Here is a 20,851-nt window from a genome sequence, read left to right on the forward strand (position 1 = left end):
TCTTTTAATTACATTTAAATATCCTGCCCAAAAGCATAAGCACAGAATGTGTCACAAAATCGACAAAATGCAGGAGAAACTTGACAGTGCAAAAGTTTCATCCCCCGAAAGATTTTCCCAGACATTTTCGTCTTCCATCCACAGTGAAGGGGTTTTTCTTTTCTCGACACCGCATAAATCCAGCAAGAAAAGCCTTCCAAAGGAAAACTTTATGCGAAATGCTGAGAGTTGGGGTAAAGAGACGATTATAAGTCAATTCCCATGTTACATGTGAATATACAAAGTTTTCCTCCGACAGAAACTATTTCTCGCTCTTTCACATTTATCAGCAAACTTTTTTGCTTAGCTCAGGAGTATGGAGTGATTTTCAATTCATTCTTGCAGTGTGAATTGGATTCTTATTGCGACTCTCAGGGAAAACTTTGGCCGACGCTGAATTCATTTGGAAATAATAAAGTTGATGGAGATTAAGGAACTTTTACATATGAAAAGGCTGACCTGTCGCGTGATTTTACTTATATGCGTGTTCTTCATCTTAAGACTCAATTGAATGCAAGATTGAATGAGTGATAGACGCTTTTCGTACTGAGAAAAGAGAGCAAATCAGCAAGCGGAATTCGCATTCAGATATTTCGAGAAACACTATTGAAAAACAATACAATTCGGCGGAAGGATGGAAAACTATGAAGAGAAATTAACGTTAAATTTTCAATTTGCTCTCCTAGCGAATTTGACTTTCCACTCTTTTCAATTCAAATGTCGAAATAGGAAATGTCAGTACTTCTTGACCAATTGAAAATGTTTCCAATGTGCAAATTTGACGTGAATAAGACAGCAACAAAATGGATTCTCAATTTAACTGTTTCAGAAATAGATTTTTCGGAAAAGACAAGACCATTTGGCAAAGCTCTGAAATTACTCCGCTCAATCATACTTAATTCAACATTTCAGGAAGTGTCAGAAAGGAAGGTGAGAAAGATTTTATTTCTCCTATCGAATTGCAATCTGCTGTGAATTTCCCCAGTAAAAGGGAAAATGTGACGGTACAAAATACACTTTAGCCTGCAGAGCGAAGACGCTGAAGAAGCTTTTTAGCTTGATGGTTGGTGCAAATGGGCTGTCTATCGATTCAATTACCACCAACATAATCCTAGTCTGATGAATTACTTATTCAGCAATCTAGGAGGATTCGCTTTATATTGTTCTGAGCTTATCAGTGGCATGTGATATCGCCGGAGCAGTAAATTCCGCAGCTGTGTCGGAAATTCTTCTGCAAAATGGCATCCGTTCAAGTGAAACAAACGAAAATCCAACATCGACATCAAGGAATTACGAAGGAATTTGGTAAGTCATGAGATTGATTTCCGCCTATTTCAGTCTGCGATTGCTGTGATATCATCGAGGTTTTCACGCCTAATAAGCAATGCATTTTCAGTGCATTTGCGGTGATTGTAATGGCGCTCGGAGCACCTTCTAAATCACCCTCGCTCAACATGTCATTAAGTCTAGTTGCGAACAATGGGGAGTCTTAGTGTAAACACATTCTCTGCTACCATTTGCTGGATGCCCTGGGGACATTGGGTGGAGAGTGGGAAACTATTTGGGGGAAAAACAACCGATAGCACGTTGTTATGGTCTTATAATTAAAAGTGAATCCTTTCCCTCCTCATATCCATTGAGGCGCACATATTGCTAAGTGTTATTAGTCCCCCAGAGTATCACCATTATCGTGTTTATCCGTGCCGCATCACAATTTTATTGCGTGCCAAATGATTTCCTTATCTTTACGGTGATATTGTTTTATTGTAAATTGGCCCCTGTATGCGCATGTTGTGTGAAAATCGTGCCAAAGTGCCTTCTCGGGGATGAGATAGGACCGATTGGGCCCATAAGGAAAGTCATGCTCAAGGAGGGTTGATGGGTGTGATAGTTTCACATAATTTTGGGTAAGGCACTGAAGCTTAAAGGTGGACATTTGCGGAGGTGTTGGGATGTTCTCAAGAGGCACATATTGAATATATTTCTTTCCAAACTGTGGGATATCAATGGAAATTTCAGGCATTTCCCATCCCCAACACACACACGCACTCTCAGCACAAGATATCTTTTCCGCTTCAGGTGTGCAGAAAAGCACGCCTCTTTGTTTGTGTGAAATTCATCATGTAAGAGTGCAAATTAAAATCCTTTTCCTGCACTAGAACGAATCGGAGCGTGAGTTGGCAGGATGTTGGCTATAAGAAATGAGAACTACCCCCATAAATTTGTAATGGAAAAAAGTTACAATCTCTGTGATTAAGAGGGAAGTAACAAAAATTTCAAGAAACTTCTCTTGAGCGAGGAAAAAAAATGTAGTGAATGAGAAGTTTCGCCCCAGTTTTTTTCTTCCTCTTTTGGGGACTGCGCCACACTCTCTCTTTCTTTTGTGAAGATCCATCTGGCTGAACTCCTGCGGCAATCTCAGCAGCTCTTAATTGCTGTGAGAGGAAGGCTAGGAGTTGCTGACTTGGGAAAAGAGTAAAACCCTCTTATCACTCAATATCCGCCTATTATCTCGGAGGGTGACCGAAAATAGACACATAGATTATATAGAAGAAATCTAATTGCTCTCTGTCACTGCTCTTCAGCCAAAATGAGGAGGAAGGACATTTTCTCAACTTTCCAACTGACTCTGTTGGCCAACCGCACATCCCAAGTTGACCAGAAATGCGTAAATGTTCACAAATTCTCCCCAAATTGTCAGTTTTCTATGCGAATTTAAAGGAAAAAAAAGCCTCCAACAAACAACAGTCACCAAAGGATATTCCTCTAATTCATTCTCCGCCAGAGATACTGCGCGAGCCTGAAGGCCTGGCATGGAGCCGACGGGGATGAAGGATGTGGTCAAATAAATCATGAAATACGACACATCAGAGGAAAATGGGAAAACTTACCCCGGCTCTCCTGTTTTTGCGGTGAAATGGATGAGACGAAAAAACGTGACACCAAACGATAAAATAAAATATATTAGATGGCATACTTTTTGCTCCCTTAAAAGCTCTTTCACTCTATTCTAATGGAGATTATAGACTCTCGCCACGTGAGAAAGCACAAGTCGTAAATAAGGGATGATTTGAAGCATTAAATGGCCGCAAAATACCACACTTTTATCACTTCATTTCCCTCCTTTTTTTCCTGCTCAAGAAAAATTGGACGTGCTGTGAAATAAATATGTTGTCAGCAAATTGGCCAGAGGAGGAAATTTACCTGCAAATGTTCTGTCTTTACAATAAATTCTAATAGGCTTTTGTGTTTCGTGCAGCATTTTTTTAGAGGTATAGATAAGGAAGAAATACAGCGGAGGGAAATTGCGTCCGTCAATATTAAATTCAAAATATATATTCCTCAAATGTGGCGGAAGTAATTGCAATTCACCGCAGAAATTTCATTTACTGACGAAACAATGGATGTTATATACTCGGCAGCGATGATACAAAAATTTAATATCTCCACCATTCCCTCGTGACCCATTCGTAACCCACCCACTCATGGGATTATCCTACATCAAAATTTATTCAAATTCACAATTTTTCGGACCCACCGCCAGTTGGGGGAGAATGTAAAACACTCCCAATGGCTGATGGTGTTAGATAAGAAAGCCGACAAGGCGATTTATGTTCCCCGTGGCTCCTCGGATGTGATTAAAATGCGAAGAAGAGGACTCTCGCTGAGGGCTGCCACAATCAATTCCTCCTTATAGACACGCCATTTATCCACAGGATACCAAAATGATTTCTCTGATTGTGCAGCTAATTGCTTTCAATTAAATAAAAATTTCTCCTCATCCTGTTCCACTTTTCACTCCCAGAACAGAGAGAGAGAGAGAAAAAATCCTCTGGTGATTGTGGTTCAATTATGGTGCCAATGCTGGTCAGGGTGGAAATTGCACCCTTGAGTTCATTGGTATGCACTCAGAGAAATCTATCACAACGCACTTTTCCACTGCATACCATTTTCTTTACACACTATGTAAGTCAAATTCCTTATACCAACAGGCAAAACACTCAGCCCTGCCCAATTGGAATGCAACCGTCATGGCGGCCTTCTCCCCCTGACGAGAATCTCGCTGTTAGTATTATTTGGCGGTAGAGGCAGCACTGGGAGTGACGCGGAGAAGCGCGCGAGTCAATCAGTCGTATTGTGATCGCGGAGCGGAACATATAGCCAACCTCCTTATGATATAATCGGAACTTCAACTATGAGTGAGCATAGTGATTTGTCTGAGTGCAGAGAAGTCATCGTGTTTCTCCCCCATCAATTCGGATAGGGCTGCTGCCTGTGTATTGAAAATGAGAGAGAGTGGGGGGGAGAGAGGGGAATAAATGGGGCAACGTGACCTGAATTAATTACGGACATCCAAGCTATAGCAACACTTTGGGTCTCCACATACATTTTAATGACAAGCAATTTTTGGTGAAATGGCAAATGATGATAAAATTTATTATTATCCACCCATAATGCATCTCCTTCCCTACACTATTAAACATCAATTGACTTCATGTACATGTGTACTACATAAAATAGTCATCAGCAGCATATTTTCATTTCGGGAAACATATTAACCGACACTTTTATCTCTTGTCACGCGAATTTACTACCGAATCCTCATAGATACGATAAGCTTGTCAGGATGATGACAGTGTGTAATTAAATTTGCCAAATTGCGCGGAAAAAATAACTCAATTCAAATTTTAAAAATTTGATACATCCAGAAATGCACATATCAATATTGCTGTCGAATTCACATGGGAAATTATATGTGTTTCATTTCAGTAAATTCCCATGGCTTTTTTTATTGGAAAAAATATGTTCAACAATAATATTCTCCTCAAGCCATATTGCGCGCTTTGTCGCGCTTGTGGCCATGCGTTGGAGTGCTTTTACTTTGGAATTTTGCATGAATTGTCTGGAAAGTTTTGGGCAAGTGCTTGAGTGGTTTGAATAAAAATTTTCCACTTGATGCAGTCCTTGTTCCAAAGAAGATTAACTTTGCGCCGGCACTCATTGGACTATTCATGGCGGAGGAGTTTTTATGCAGATGTTTTTCAAGTTTCCCCGAGCAGAAAGGGAGGCATAATGTGTCACGAGAGTGAATAGAAAATTCATGGGCGGCTTAAGAGATGATTTTCTTCCCTTTATGGTTTCCCATCGAAGCGCAACAATTAGAAATTTATCAGCCCCTCGACAGCACCTTGAGCGCCACAGTTGGGGGAGTATTAAATATTCTGAGATAAGATACATGATGATGAAATGTGCATCGCCACGATAGTAGTTGTTCGACTCCTAAATAAGTGAATTACAGCACAAGAGCACGTTTTCATGAGTTCGATGACAGTTGGGATGGGTTGTTTTCCTCAACATCTCCGCCGTGGGGAGTACGAAATCGATTTTATTGCACAACACCCTCTCACATGCACATCCATCACCGCCCACGGCACCTCCCCACGTGCATCTCCTGACAATATCCGGGGCGCCTTACATCGGCAGAGGAGCGCCAAAGAAGTCCCTCGTGCGAGATATTAAGAATGCTCATGCTAACAAAATATTTTCACTATGCAGACGAATAATGTGCTCGCCACTCGCAGTACGAGATTTGAATTTTTGCCGAGATAGCATGCACGACGTCTACGGAGAACTGCATTAAATGAAAAGGTTTGGTATGCAGCTTGTCAACATGTTTTCCCACTGTCTACCATGCTAACAAAACAATTGGAGTATGGAGGAAATTCAAGAAAAGTACGGAGATATGAAACTTGTTGGATAATCAAATATTTATGTTTCACATACTTATCACTGAATTTTCCATATATAACTTTCTATATTTAGATGTTGTTCCACAACTTTTCCTCTCATCTGTTGCTCTCTCTCTATGTGGCTTCTGCACATCCACTCTTAAAGCATGGCTCTTCTCCAGCCCTTTCACATCAAGAATTGCACCAGTGGCGATTTCCAGTCACCGCACGCGCCTCAGATAATCTGGCGCTTGTCCCACTTTTCGTATCAACGCAAGTTCACATAGTTCGACTATTGAGAGGAGCGCCAGATAAAAGGTGTCTAATCAGCTATAGATCAAAATAGAGCAATATTCCAGTTTGAATACTCTCGAAAATGCAAGGAAATCACTTGAAATTCGGCTAAGATGCTCTTGAAATTCGATTTCACATCGCACTCATCAACCTCATTTCCTCAACCGAGGACAAATCGCTGACTTAATCCTCTTGACTCCACTAAGAGCGCTGAAAAGCTATTCACGTGTCATCGTTGACGCTAAAATGTGAGCAAGGCATTCCATGCGAGCAGGAAAGGTGGGACAATTATGTTCTCCAGACACTCGCTTTCATGTTGAACACGGCGGAAAACTATTCGAGCAATCCAAGATGATGAATCATGCTGAAGTTGGGGGAGAACTTCCAGAGGCAGCATCTGCCCCAACATCGCCTCCCATTCTTATCAACTCTCGCAACTCTTAATTAAAATAGCTCTTGCCACTCTGGCATCTCTCGGGTGGACTGAGAGGCGCATTCGGCAGCTCACTTGCAGCCATTGCACGGGGAGCTCTCAATTGATAATTGATAATGAGAGGCGATCGCGTAGTTGATAGTTGGAAGGCCGAATCAATCGGTCATTGATGCCGATAACCCCATTGAGTAGGACAAGTGGTGTGAATTTTTCGTATAAATACCGACTCGCCGCTCATCACTCTCAGTGACTTGAGTGATGGAGTTGATTGCATTGGCAGTGTCAGTGTTGATTTGGGGCTGCTCTGTGGCACCCGGTGATGGACTGGACAACGGCTTGGCACGCACGCCTCCCATGGGGTGGCTGAATTGGGAGCGTTTTCGCTGCATCACGGACTGTGACCAGTTCCCCGATGAGTGTATTAGGTGCGGTGCGGAAGGTGGTTTTCCCATCCAAAGTGCGGAATAAGCTCGTATTCCTTCTTGTAGCGAGGCACTCTTCAAGCGCACAGCAGATCGTCTGGTGGAGGATGGTTACCTCGCCTTGGGCTATGAATACGTGATTGTGGACGATTGCTGGATGGAAATGGAGCGCGATGAGGATGGACGATTAGTGGCGGACAGAAAGCGCTTCCCAAGCGGAATGAAAGCTCTCGCAGACTATGTAAGTCGCCGAAAGTTTGTCGCCAATGCATTCTGAAAATATACACACACTTTCTTCTTCGCGCTCAAGATGCACGAGAGAGGATTAAAATTTGGAATATACGAGGACTATGGGACTAAAACTTGCGCTGGATATCCCGGTGTTCTGAACCACATGGAAATTGATGCACAAACTTTCGCCGATTGGGGAGTGGATTATGTTAAGCTCGACGGATGCTATTCTGAGGTTGAGGACATGGATATTGGGTATCCCGAATTCGGGAGACTCCTTAATGAGACAGGACGACCTATGGTGTACTCGTGCAGTTGGCCAGTTTACCAGGAAGTCAATGGAATCATTGTAAGTATCTCATATTCTTGAGTGAAATTGTAAGATGCAACGCAATTTTGCGCTACTCAAACAGCCCAACTATGAAGCTATGAAAGCTGCTTGCAATCTGTGGAGGAATTGGTACGATATCGATGACTCTTGGGAGTCTGTGAGGACAATCACCAAATATTTCGCCAATAATCAGGATCGCATTCAGAACGTAGCCGGTCCAGGACACTGGAATGATCCTGATATGCTGATTATCGGCAACTTTGGCTTGAGCATTGATCAAAGCAAGGCACAAATGGCGATCTGGGCTATCTTGGCAGCGCCACTTCTCATGTCCAATGATCTCGACAGAATCAGACCAGAATTCCGGGAAATCCTCCAGAATCGAGAAATCATCGCCGTGAATCAGGATCCACTCGGAATGCAGGGCAGAAGAATCCGATACACCAACAATATAGAAGTACATAATAATGTGCAATTTATGCTATCCACAGAATTTCAAATTTCCTAATTAAATTCATTCATCTTCAAGGTGTGGGTGAGACCAATTACACCCAGTTGGGGAGTCAATTACTCATACGCTGTGGCTTTTGTGAGCCATCGAACCGACGGAGCGCCGTACACTTTGAATCTGGACGCTAAAAGCCTGGGCCTGAAGAGTCCGCTGTACATGGTTCATGTAAGTTTCTAACTATCTATGTACAAAACACACCTAATTGCCGAATGCGATGCTTTTGCCAGGACTTGTACGATAAGAGCAGCAGAAGTCGCTTCATGGCGAGCAGATCGTCAAAGCTGCGTGTCAGAATCAACCCGTCTGGGGTGGTGTTTTACAAGTTCGAAGCTCTCAATCCCAGCGCGGCGCCTTCCTCCAATACTGTGTAGCCTGGAGGCATTATTAATTATCATCTGTTAATTCGATGAAATTATGAATAATAAATGGTGTCTGTATAGTATGCAAATTGCAATTTGCATGGGAAAGCTCCATGTGGTGCAAAGCCCACCTCAGCGTCACCATGGAGGCTTTCACTGTGTTGGATTAGGATGCTAATGTATTCCTGCACACCGCACCACTTCCTGACATTTTATGGTTTTTATGGCATGCCATGGAAGAGAGCATTCTTCCCCAACAATTAACAGAAGGTGAAACTTTTTATCGCACTTTCACCATCCCAAGAAGCTGCGAAGGCGGAAGTTCACATTATTAAATTTCTTATATTTCCCACTTTTGCCAGTTGTGTCGACAAAGACCCAGAAAATAGGTCAAGTCAGTGCATTTAATGAGGTACAGCGGTGGTTTTATGCTCTATTCAAATAATATATAGGTCAGTTAAGTGAATTCAAGTCATCGTATTATTGGTTTTTAGTCTTTATACCGACGGAGAATCGAAAAATATGAAAAGATAAAATCGCTTTTTTTTTTCAAGAGAGCGAATTGAAAATTTAATGTTAATATCGTTGTAAAATTTGCCGAATTTACCTAAAAAAACCTTCTAATCGTTCATTAGAGTGATAATATTACTCTGAAATAATTATTTTCCGAATTTTTGCAATTAATTTTATTTGAAATTTTAATTGAAATATTACAAGTTAATAGAAAAACTGAAAATATTACATGCCTCAATCGATTTTTAACAGTTTTCAAGACTATTTATCAAAAAAAAAGTTTTGAAAACTATCTTTTCATGACATTTATTCAGTTTTCAAATAAAAAATTGAAATAAGAAATAATAAAAATCTAAAATAATATTTTTATCAAAAAATCGTTTTATGCGTTTTACTACAACTTGAGACAATTTTCTTAGAAATTGTACAGTGTAAACGATCTTTTTTATTTTACAACAGATAAAGCGCTTTTCAAAAATACATAAAACATTTATTGATTCACACGTCGATAAGGAAAAGATGTGAAAATATGTATGATACAATTGAGTTTTCACATTATTCAAAAAATCTAATGTTTATCTACAATTTTTACATTGCTTTTCTGGCAAAATGTCCTAATAAAATATATTCTAAAAGAGCACCACAAATTTATTCTCATTTCATGACATTGTCAACTAGTTTTTCCAACCATCGTCATTTCCCACCAATCGATCTCTGCAAATTAGTAATTAACAGCTTCACGTGGAAATTTCACCAGCACATCCACTTCCCTCGTGTAATTCAATTACGCTAATGCACTTGGGTTCTCTAAACGCAATATTAGGAAGTGGAAGTGAAATTAAATTGCCATCAAATCCGCTTGGTTGCAAATTCATTGGCCATAAACTGAATATGCAAATCATTTTATCTTTGCAAACAATTTGTGAAGCATTGATTTTCACGGAATTTTTATTTTTGGACTTCACTTGATATGACATCCAACAACAATGCCCAAAACAGCTTGAGCATGAACCGTGGCACTGTGTTCGTGGTGTTTGCGACAAGAGGTCGCTGTCGTGCCTGAAGCATGGTGTGAATATTTCAAATAAACACTCTTGCTGTGTGCGATGTGCCTGTCAATTGTTGGGTGTTTCTTCGGCCCAGGCAAAAGGGATCGGATTAAAAAGTTGCATTTGCCTATGCTTCACCTTTTCAGTCATCAGCTGAAATTGGAGGCATTCAAAGGACCCTCCACAATAGCAAATGATGCAGAGTTTGTATCCCTTCGGAGACGTTCAATACCAGCCAGATAGCGAAAGGAGGATTTTCTAAGCCAAGAAGGAAGAAATGAGAAAATATATTGAGCAGGATTTCGTGGGGATTTGTCAGTTTCCTTCGCATGCAAGAAATTCCGGTTGCTATTCACTTTGTTGTTACCTAACCACGCGTTGCTACTCAGTAGAGGGGTATCGATAAATATGGCAAAAAGAGGCGTAAATTGTGTCCCGCGGCAACACGAAGAGGCGGAGTTATGTAGTTTGAGCGGGTCGGGGAAAAAGTAAAAACAATATCGCGCCGTCTTGGTGTTGTTTACATACATCGTCCAACGTGCAATAATCATAACTTCCGGCCTGTAATTGGTTTCCATCGATTACATTATGGCGGATACACAATAAGCAATTAATGATTGTGGATGAGAGAAATGCACCGCCAACAGAGAGCGGTGAAATTTATAAGGACACCTCATGTGAAAAAAGCCCCTTTCAACGGTGTCTGATCCTGTCAACACGCATTGTCCCATTTGTCTGCAGCACATCCCGAAAGCAGCACCAATATTTGGACACCAGCCGTTTTTGTCGAGACAATGTGTCGTCCAGGCATGGGTGGAGACGCTCCTCGGAACGGACAAGACACAGAATGAGGGAAGTGAAGGAGCTGCAAGGTCCTTGGTTTGTTTGTCCATTTCGCTGCGCTGCCGAGAAATCGCCTTCTTGGCACTCACGCAAGGAGCCAGAGGAGACCCAGAAGGACAAAATGAATGCCTTCGCAGAGAGAATTCCCGCTAAAATGCTTCATTTACGCAGGGTGGACACAATAAATGTGTAAATCATCTGCAACAGTTGAAAACAAGACTTTTTTATTCTCAGCCTTTCTGCAACTTATCCACAGGCATCTAACAAATCGTTCTACTGATATATTTACAACTTCTCAAAATCAGCAACACTAAGTAGCCCCAATAAAAATGGGACAATGAGGCTGACGAAGAAGTGGGAAAAGGGCCTACATTGGCCCAAGTTAGAAAGAAATAAAGCATCGTAAAGTCCAATAGAAATTCTATTTGCACCAAATGTATCAAAAGGAAGTCAATTCAGCAAGCTTATAAAATATTTAGTGCCCTTTTATAGCTACCGTTTTTAGGGTCTCATTATGAGTTTAGGATTCTCAGGAATCCCATAAGTATTGCCACAACCAAAGCCATTCGCACCTCACGGGCTGGCTTTATTGAAAATTAAGCACCCACAAAGTGTCAGCAGCAAAAGAGATAAAATTGATCACATCTCAGCATTTCGAATGGAATCTTCCCTTGAGAATGAAATTACTCAAGCGAAATAAAATTTCCGCAGTTGCTGTAAATTTTATTTAGTCCTTGGATTGCAAAATCTATCAATCAAGCTCAAGACCAGAGAGAAACGATTGATGAATAACTCTGCGATGTCAATCGAAATTGGAATGCAAATGAGATTTACATTATAATGATCGCATATAAACTTTGTAAGATTCATACAAAAATATTCTGTAAATTTTAGCAGAAGTTTCACAATTTCAAAGACAAGGTGCTCTTTTGCATCACATCTTCTGTAAAATCAATATCTGTGATGCTATTGGATTATTTTTTCAGTCTGTGGCCAATATCTTTTACGGTTTCTGCTCAGAAGAATTACTAGAGCGTGCCATTCAGTTAGGAAATTTATTTAGAGGCATAAAGAATTCCATAATGTTCGGCCAAATTAATTCCGTCACATATTCCATGGAGGATTTAAGATGTGAAGAGTTTGGCTGAAACTTTTCCCACAACATGCAAATTATGAGGGACCATAAATTTTTCGTGCAACTTTCAAGCGAATTCCACCCCTAAAACTTGCTCTTTGTAACTTTCTGTTATCAGTGGAAATTTTGCAACCTGTTGATTTTGCCACACTTTTATTCAATGAGCGCTTCTTTTCCTGCGTCTGTTGATATTTATAATTTTCAATTACACCAAGTTTTCTGAGAACTTTTGAAGAGGATGCAAGTGAAACGGATGCTGTTCACGCTAAATTTCCCCAAAGGAAATACTTCTTGTTCACATTTTTCCAGCAATGGACACGAGATTCCCAGAATACGGTGTGAGTGAGAAAAAGGGAATTCGACCACACACGAGAGAGAGAGCCATGAGAAAACCACAAAGCCACAAGAAAGTGTCATGGAAAATGTATTTAGCTGTGTGTGGTGTGAGGAATGGCAGTTGTGAAGACAAGTGTTTCACTGTGAATCTTCACAAGATTCGTACATTTTATATAAATTGACTGTGAACGAGATGAATTATTAAAAGATGCGTATCTAATTGAGCAGCACTTAATTTCCACTAATTGTCCATATCTTTTCGTCAAAAATGAACGAGGTGTCTGGCATGAATTTTACACTTTTGCAGTGGCAGGAGGGCGTTTGCGTGACGAACACACTTCTTCAGATATTTACTGAGGAGACCTCAAGCGCGAGCACAACGAAACAGATCAATTTCTATCCAGTGGGCAACGCGGCCACGATTTATCTATCACGTGAAATTGATAGCGCAGTTGAGAAATATTTATGTTGAATTAATTTTTGGCGCTATAGGAGAGAGGAAGGCACTTTCACACAAGCAAATACACTTGGCATTTGGTTTAAAGGAAATTCAGATTCTCCTAAAGTTCTTTGAAATCAATTTGATTTATTTTCTTAACTCTGTCTTAGTTGAGATTTTTTCGATATTTTATTTTAAATTTCAATAATTGTTAGATTTATAGACTTAGTATTTTTAGCTATGATTTTTTGTGCATAAATAGTTCTTTTTAAGTGCTAAATTCTCTTTGGACTGATTTAAAACTCCCTTAAATTTTCTTATTTGACATCACGAAACATAAAGTAGAAAATGATTTGACGATTCTATTTAACTTGTTTCAGATGGATCAATTTTCTTTTGAGTTCTTCTCTTGATATATCTTTTGTTAGGTTATAAAATGCATGATTATCCATACTTATTATTCCTCAACTCCAGATTTTCACACTGATGACAAAACTCATCGGCTCTTGTTCTCTAAAATGGAAATGAAATGAATTTTCGACACCTAATTTGAATGTTTCACTGAAGCAAAGAGCGTGATTTACAGAGCGCTCCGCACTCTCCTATCTCAAGACGGAGAGTCAAATTAAAAATTCTGCTCGCTATGCATCTCTGAATTTCTCAATGGTCCGCAATGGCCAATAACTCAATATTTGATTCATTCATCTACTCATCCGCCGCCGAGTGGGTAATTTCATAATTGTGAATTATTTGACTTCATTGAGAAGTTGTGCTGGTGCGATTTATCTCCTCCGTGGCGGCGTCAGTGGCCAAGAAGAGTGGTTAATGGTGTGTTTGCGCGAGGGCCCCATTGTTGGGCGCAATGGAACTGTAGCAAATACGGAGCCCCACCGGGTTGAGCAGAAGCGCTCCCCTCATCTGGGCGCGATGTAATTTGGCGGCGGATGCGAAGGTGCTATGATTAATTAACACCGACGATAGCGCTGGACGCAGAGCCGGTCGCCAGTGTGGCTGAGGTGCGTGTGAAGGAGCTGAACACAAAAGGCTCAGCGGCTACCGAAAATTACTGCATAACAGCAAGTGTGTAAAAGATATTGTAATTCTCGCGCCCAATGCCATGGACAAAGAGCTCGGAACTGTGGTGCCCCGGAGTCGACATTGTTCATAAATGATCCATCATCATCATAAGAGCAAATTTCACTATTGACGAACCTTGGTTTGGTTGTCTCTCCGCCTGGTTCGGGAAACCGGGCAATTTGTGCTGTGTGTGGCACAAAGTCATGCTCTCCATGAGAGCTGAGCATCTCCAAGAGATCTGCGGACAATTGTCGGATCGGGCGTGTGTGTGATGGTGTGGATACAGAATTCCTTTCGGCGGATGGTTAAAATGAAGATCAGTCGTGCCGCTTGATGGCATCCTGCTGCGATCGCTCGCAGTTTAAAAGTAATATTTCTCCGGGTATTGTGCTCAGGTTCCACCGAGAGATTCCCCGCAACACCACGTTCCCTCGGCAGTACTCGCACTGGCCATTCCTGGCTGGCGTGGTTCCTCAATCAAATTCACACAGGGCCCACAAAGGTCCAACATAAGTGAGAATTGTACCCGATATTGTCGCTGTCGCTCCGGTCCTCCGCCCTCTCCTTGTCATCTCCAGACCATCGAGAGGCTGCCCATGGTGCATGCGTGCCATGAGATGAGAAATGGTCGGAAGACCACCGACTTCAAAAAATGGGTGTAAGTTGACGGTAATCGTTGACATACAATACTAATTCTAATTCTAATATGTTTCAACCTTTCAGGCCTCATTGTGCGGTGGACTTGTTATAGCTCTCTTTTGGGATGAAAGAGAGGCGAGAGATGATTGTGTGAGAAGTTGGAAGTTGCCTTTTTCGGCCTCTTTCTTCTTCGCTCATTCACAATCCAAAATAGCACTCGGGACGCCTTTGTCGGCTGCTGAGGCCACCACGATGTCAGGTAGATTGGAGGTGACACCGCAAAAAAGACAGCGAGACGAGAGTCAAAAAGTTAAAAGTACTAATCGCCAAAATATTGCACTAATCCCCACACCATTGTCCCAAAACCCCGTAGTTGCAATCTTCGCCCGCGGCACAAAGGGTGCCACGAATGCGTCCAGCACTGCCTGATACTCCTAAGAAACTCATTATGTCTTCAATGTAGCGACTTCTCCTCATCCCACATCATTAATTCCCATCACTATCGCAAGCCCTGATATTTCTTCCCAGCTCAATTCAATATCAAATGCTTATAAATCAATAAATTCGCTTGTGTCCTCCTTCATGCTCATATTACATTTTTCTGTTACATTGACTTTTAAATTGCGCAAATTCTTCACTGTCATTGGGGTAGGTCTTCAATGGAAAGTTCTGCGAGGGTCGCGATGAGTACATCCCCTTTAGTGTGGAAACGTGAGACTGGTTTATTTGCTGCTGATGAATTGCAGCAATAAAATGTCCTAAAGCCATTTTGTTTGCTTTAGAAATGGTCATTTGTTCTGTTTTAATCAATTCTGGAGAAGTGAATGTATCATAGTTTAATTAGGTGGCGTTTATGGGTCGTTTAAGAGGCGGCGTGACGCGAACTGAAGCTGCCTCAGAAGCATAATTTATGTCGTATTGGAAATTTATAGTGAATAAATTTAACACCTCCAAAGGAGTTTTTAATTAATAGTTCCATTCTGGAGATGTTTCAACTCTAACTCTTAATGAATATGTAGATGAAATTAAGGAGACTCTAATTTCACCTTGGGCTCTCTGCTCTTCATCGTGATAAATAATCTTGAAATTGACAAGTGAAGCTGAAAGAAATAAAACGGATGTGGAGACGCATTTTTTCGGATGATTCTGCAACCCTGAATTACCAGAACGTTGAATTAGTCAATAACAACAGAGGTGTTTTCCAGTAAAAAGCGACCCATATTGAAATCGAACCTCGACTGCTGTTTTCCACTATTTGAGCAAAAATCTCAATGATTGAGTTTTATTTTGTTACAAAAATTCACACCATCGCTAATTGAATAAGGTTGAATCATTTTCAGAAGCTCTGCATATCGGAACAATTAAGTGGGAAATTTAGAGGATGATTTGGGGATTTTATTGCATATTCACAAGGCTGCAGAGGAGCAGAGGAAAATATATGTAGCAATTTTGACGCAGAAAACATTTTTTTTCCCGATGTCGTCCAGCAATTCCATTTTTCAATCCGCCTTATTCACGTTTTCGATTGGCGCAATAATTTCTTTATATTGGAGAAGTGTTACAAAAAGGAGCGTATTACAGTAGCCAAGTTTCACGGAGGAGACCTTCAGATTGATTACATAGGCGTGACTGGTACATTTTATCGGTTTTCTGTTGGTGGTTTGAAAAAAGAATTCGTTTTTCTCTGCCATCCACACGGCCAAATGTATTGTTGGCCGGCGATACCTGATATTCCTACATATAGCAAAACCCTCGGCATAGGAATGAATTAAAATTCTACAACACTCGATAGCAATCAAGACGATACACGGGAGTTGTTTTGTGTGGCCACAGAATGAGGTGTGATGATAGCTTGGAATGCACACCGAAAATATATTGGCTGGTCATCATCAAATCGGACCATTCGGGAATCGATAGAGACTGGAATTTCGATATTTTTTGCCCCGACATCCCGCCAACACCCGGCCATCCATTCACTACTCGCGGTGACGGCGTGAATAGCGACGTAAACTAGTTGGACCTCCTTTTTTGCCTATTTGGGAACTTTGGGTAATTGGAAACACGTTCGACATCCTTTGAGAACTCTTCCACAAATCACTCTTTCACCGTCACTGCAATATCCAAATTGAACTACAAAGTTGCGCTTAAAGCTCCATTTTTCTCACCCTCCCCCGTTTCGATGTCATTCGCAAAGATCGCCCTAAAACTCAGCAATGGAACACACAATGTCGAATTTAAACAAAGAGAAAAGTCGGAGCAGATGTATTTTTCCCAGCCAATTGAAATGTTCCCTCCTTTCTGCCAATTTGATTGACGTATTCACACCACCAACTGGGCTTCTTCGAGGGAACGAAGCTGCCGAGAAAACTGCAACCACAATGGTGGGTCACTCGAGATGGCAAATAAAATCTCTCCAAATCCTCCACGCTAAATCTAAGGGGAATTCTAATTATTCCAGTATTCTCAGCAAAGCTCGAAGCTCGAGCTGTGCAACCCGGAAAAAGAGTGCTCATCAAACACCGAAGACACTCAGCATCGTGGAGTCAAAGAGACGCTCGTGGAACTGTGATTTATCCAGCAACTTACATATCGAGTCGTAATAATGAATTACTGTTGGCTTTTTTCCCATTCAGCCGTGTGTGCTTGTCTCGAAAGCCAATAAATTTATGAAATGTGCACTGACTATGGGAGGATGGAACCTTTCTGTAGTTAGTCATTGCGCGAAGGGAAAATCTCATCGGCACAGCTAAACCTCGATTTATCAGGGAAACGCGAAGCTAATATTTTGTTACATTTCAACCTTAGCAAACAGCGTTCAAAAAGCTAAAATAATCGCATGCAGAGACACAACTTTTGGTTGTAATTTAATATTATAATCATAAAACTCTTAATCCACTAATATCTGGTGATGAATCGAGGCGTGACTGTATGTTTGCGATGAACCAGCTGCATTATGAAGTTCGTAGTTACAAATGATCGGGAACTTTTCCTCCTGTGCCGTTTGAGGCATTCAAAAATGTTTGAAGTGTATTTTATGCGCAACATTAAAATTGGTAGAAGATGGAAACCGTTGCTGTTGACTCACATTCGCGGCGGATAGGGCCTCCTCGTCAAAGTGCAAGTCTTATGTGCATGAAATTGAAATTACAAAATCTAATATTGTCTCTCGCGACTCCGCCAAACCCTTGCGCACGCGGCGTTGCTGCCTTCCCTTGCTCCACAAGCCGCGCCACTCAATTAAGTGGGGGGCCAAGGGAGAGCCAGACAAAGACCTTAATCATTGGGTGCATAATGGGAAAATTCTTCACAAGCCATGGTGAAGTACTGTGTTGTGAATGTCCTCTTCACCTAGTGCGAGACAACCTGTGCAAGAAAATGTTTCCCTCTTTTGCACGGCCATTCTGTGCCTCCATTTGGCAATTTTATAACACAAATCGGCTAATCGATTAGCAATTTGAAATGCACATAGGCACAAAAAGACGCCTTTGACAGACGGAGCTCCAGAGGTGGGACGTGTGCTGAGTGAATTGGGTGTCCCGCATTTTCCATGTTGTTTTGGACCTCAACTTTGGGAGACACTTTCGAAACTGAAAGTGTCTGAAATTGCTAAATTGTAGATGTGAGAATGTCACCTTCGACTGTATGCGAACAATCCACTCGAGAACGTCCATTGTCCACTGGATGGTCTTCCATCTGCCGCGGAAACGTATGGAGATTGTGCAATCTCTCTCATTGTCTCACAAAATCTCGCCCCAGCCTATTGCCCAAAACCCAGAGAGAGACAAGTGAAAGACTCGCATGAGCAGCAGAAAAAAAATCCAGCATTTCCAGTGAATTGTCTCGAGAGTTACATTTGAACGAGGAATTTGGTGCATAAAGTGGAATAAAATATTTCTGCTTGATTGATTATTGACTTTTTGCCAGGTGATCTTTTTATTCTCTCTCTTCCCCACGAAAACCACCTCAGAGGCACTTTGCCTTCCTCTTCTCCCATTGAGGCCTCTTGGGAAAAAATCACACGGCCATCATCATTGCCGCACAATTGCTATTTCCGTGATGAAGTAATGAGAGCACAAGATTTCGGCAGTGTGTCTGCTCAAGAGGAGCGCGCTCGCAAATGAAGTTTCTGTTCCGAAACATTATTTTTTCGGTCTAATAATAATTCAGAGCTTAAGAGATTTTCCTCCATATTGCGTGTATGTTACATTATTATTAATTTAAATCTCCATTCTTTTGCCTCCATCTAGTTTCCTCGATGGGAGAATGGGAGGAATTACATTTTCTAATGGATGGTCTTTCAGTTAGACAGGAAATGCTGGGGAATTAATTAACAACGAAATATATTTAAAAGCCATACGGTAGGGTGTATTACATACAATTATGCATTGGAAGAGCAGCGAGAAACTTTCAGCTATATCTAATCCCAATATTTATCTGAACATTGCGACAGGGATTGCTTAATCAGAAGAATTGATTCTTGTTAATTTAATTTTCTCTAACGGATTTAGAGACAAATTACTAATTCCAACATTTTGAAAATCTTCTCACCTTCTCTGCCAGCAATAAAGAAAGCTCTTCAGAGGCGTAGTGTAAATAGAAGAAAGAACAGCGCGTGTGTGGCGATACAGTACGCGACATTCATATTAATCTTATCGCAAGTCTTCTTCGAAATTCTCATTTACTATTTCCTTTAACTTTGTTTAAAATACAGTAGCGAAGATTTCGTTATGACACGACGGAAATTTAGGAAAATTTTCCGTTTAGTGCTAAAAATTCCAGAATTCTCTCGTCTTTTAAGACACCTGGAGTCAAAAAATGATTAGAATCTTATGATCCTTCGCATGGTGTTGAGATAATGGCGATATCTCAATTCCTGGCCAAGATATCGCAACGTGTGAATGTAAGAGAATCCATGTTTTTTCCATAATACTGGCTGAGATAATTATATTAAATCATGAGTTTGGAATGTCTAGAAGACATTTATATTATAAGAAGTCTTGATTTGGACTTAGTTTTCTGTAAAGTCGTAAAAATTGTAGCATTTTGCTCTGTAGAAAGCATGATATTAAGTGAATTTCTTATCATAATGTCCAGAAAACCCGTAAATTATTATTTTCGGTCAGGTTAATTATAGCAGTTAATTGTTCTATAAATTTTTACATATTCTCATGAAATTTTTAGCACTAAAGGGAATATTTTCGCTGCTGTATATTTTCTTTCATTAAACGTGGGGCTTTTTACGCTAGAATCACCGCCTTTTCCGAAGCACTATCAAAGCTATCGAGAAATTGTGACAAAGCATCGCAGTGTGAAGCTATGAATTTCGTGGACTGTAGTGAGAATATTGCCTCTGACAATCCGATCAAATGATAATGATCAGTCAAAGGCGTAATCAATTGGGAAAATCCCTCGGCAAAAGCTTTTGTGTGCGGCTTTTCGGTGCAGAGACGATGACTGGGCCAAGATGTTTTCCTGGGTGGCGGAGGCTGAAAGAAGATGACACCGGGCGAGGAATCCATCGGCTGAATAGTCAAAAGAAATAAATACTTCAATCTGTAATTCGACGCAGCGTGACCAGAAATTGTGTCGGATGAATAAGAGCATGAGCATTCTTGAGGCGCTCCAGACGCACATCTTGCATGCTTGCAGCTTTGCATTTTGCTGGTCCATTTGGGCGGCCCGATTCAGGCGATGATTTGCCACCTAAGTAGTGAGCCGATGAAAGGGGCCCTGAGGAATTATTTGACAAAACCAAAGTGATTCGATGCGCCTTCGGTCCAAAACCTCCCATTTCGACTAAATGCCACAATGGCTGACGGAGTGCAAATGCACCGGGGCATCGGCATTGTTGGGCGAAATGCTTCGATGTGTTTTACTATAAATACGAATTTGCCTCGTCTAGTTGTGCCATTTTAGACATCGGGGCGCACGCGGGGAGATGAAACACCCAGAATAGTTTAGTCGCTTTTAACGACACCCAACTTTGATTTTTTTCCCATTTTTCCTGCTCGTCCTCCTGCCTCTCCGCCTCATGGACAAAGACACGCTGCGAATGCTTGAAATTACAATTTTCCACGCAACCCGGAATGATGCTCACAGACGAAATACCCATCATTTATTTGCGTTCTGATTTGCAGCGATTGTTACTATCAAAAATCATTCTTCCTCTCACAGTTTTTCCCCTCTGTGAAAACTTCCCCCAAATTCCACACACACAATAGCCAAGGGAAATGGGTGACAAAGTCACAAGGGACACTCTTCGTGTGTCTTTAAATTTGTACTGTGGAAAATGTAGGGCAGTCAGACTCTTTTTTCCGTGACTGAAAAACGAAAAATCCTCAATGGTGGCTGAAGAAGTGGCGAGAGTAGAAAGGAGAAAAAAACCCGTGCGGAAATAATTAACAAGCGCAACTCATATTATTAATATTTTGTACCTGCATTGGCGTTAGAAAAAGAGAGACTTTTAGCACT

General features: G+C 41.1%; 1 protein-coding gene across 1 annotated transcript; it reads left to right on the forward strand.

Annotated features, from left to right (window-relative positions):
• The first annotated feature begins 6,753 nt into the window (after window positions 1-6,753).
• LOC132261734 (alpha-N-acetylgalactosaminidase-like) lies at window positions 6,754-8,361 on the forward strand. Its single transcript, XM_059760672.1, has 6 exons — window positions 6,754-6,920; window positions 6,984-7,158; window positions 7,228-7,497; window positions 7,562-7,936; window positions 8,009-8,155; window positions 8,218-8,361. Exons 1-6 carry the CDS (start codon window positions 6,754-6,756, stop codon window positions 8,359-8,361), a joined length of 1,278 nt encoding a protein of 425 aa, XP_059616655.1.
• Window positions 8,362-20,851: the final 12,490 nt, after the last annotated feature.

Source organism: Phlebotomus argentipes, unplaced genomic scaffold (assembly GCF_947086385.1).
Source record: "Phlebotomus argentipes unplaced genomic scaffold, Phlebotomus argentipes genome assembly contig_15, whole genome shotgun sequence".
NCBI lineage: Eukaryota > Metazoa > Arthropoda > Insecta > Diptera > Psychodidae > Phlebotomus > Phlebotomus argentipes.

Coding starts and splice junctions, on each gene's coding strand:
- LOC132261734 (XM_059760672.1), top strand. CDS start 6,754: ATGGAGTTGATTGCATTGGCAGTGTCAGTGTTGATTTGGGGCTGCTCT. Junction 6,921..6,983: donor TTCCCCGATGAGTGTATTAG/GTGCGGTGCGGA, acceptor TCCTTCTTGTAG/CGAGGCACTCTTCAAGCGCA. Junction 7,937..8,008: donor GATACACCAACAATATAGAA/GTACATAATAAT, acceptor TTCATCTTCAAG/GTGTGGGTGAGACCAATTAC.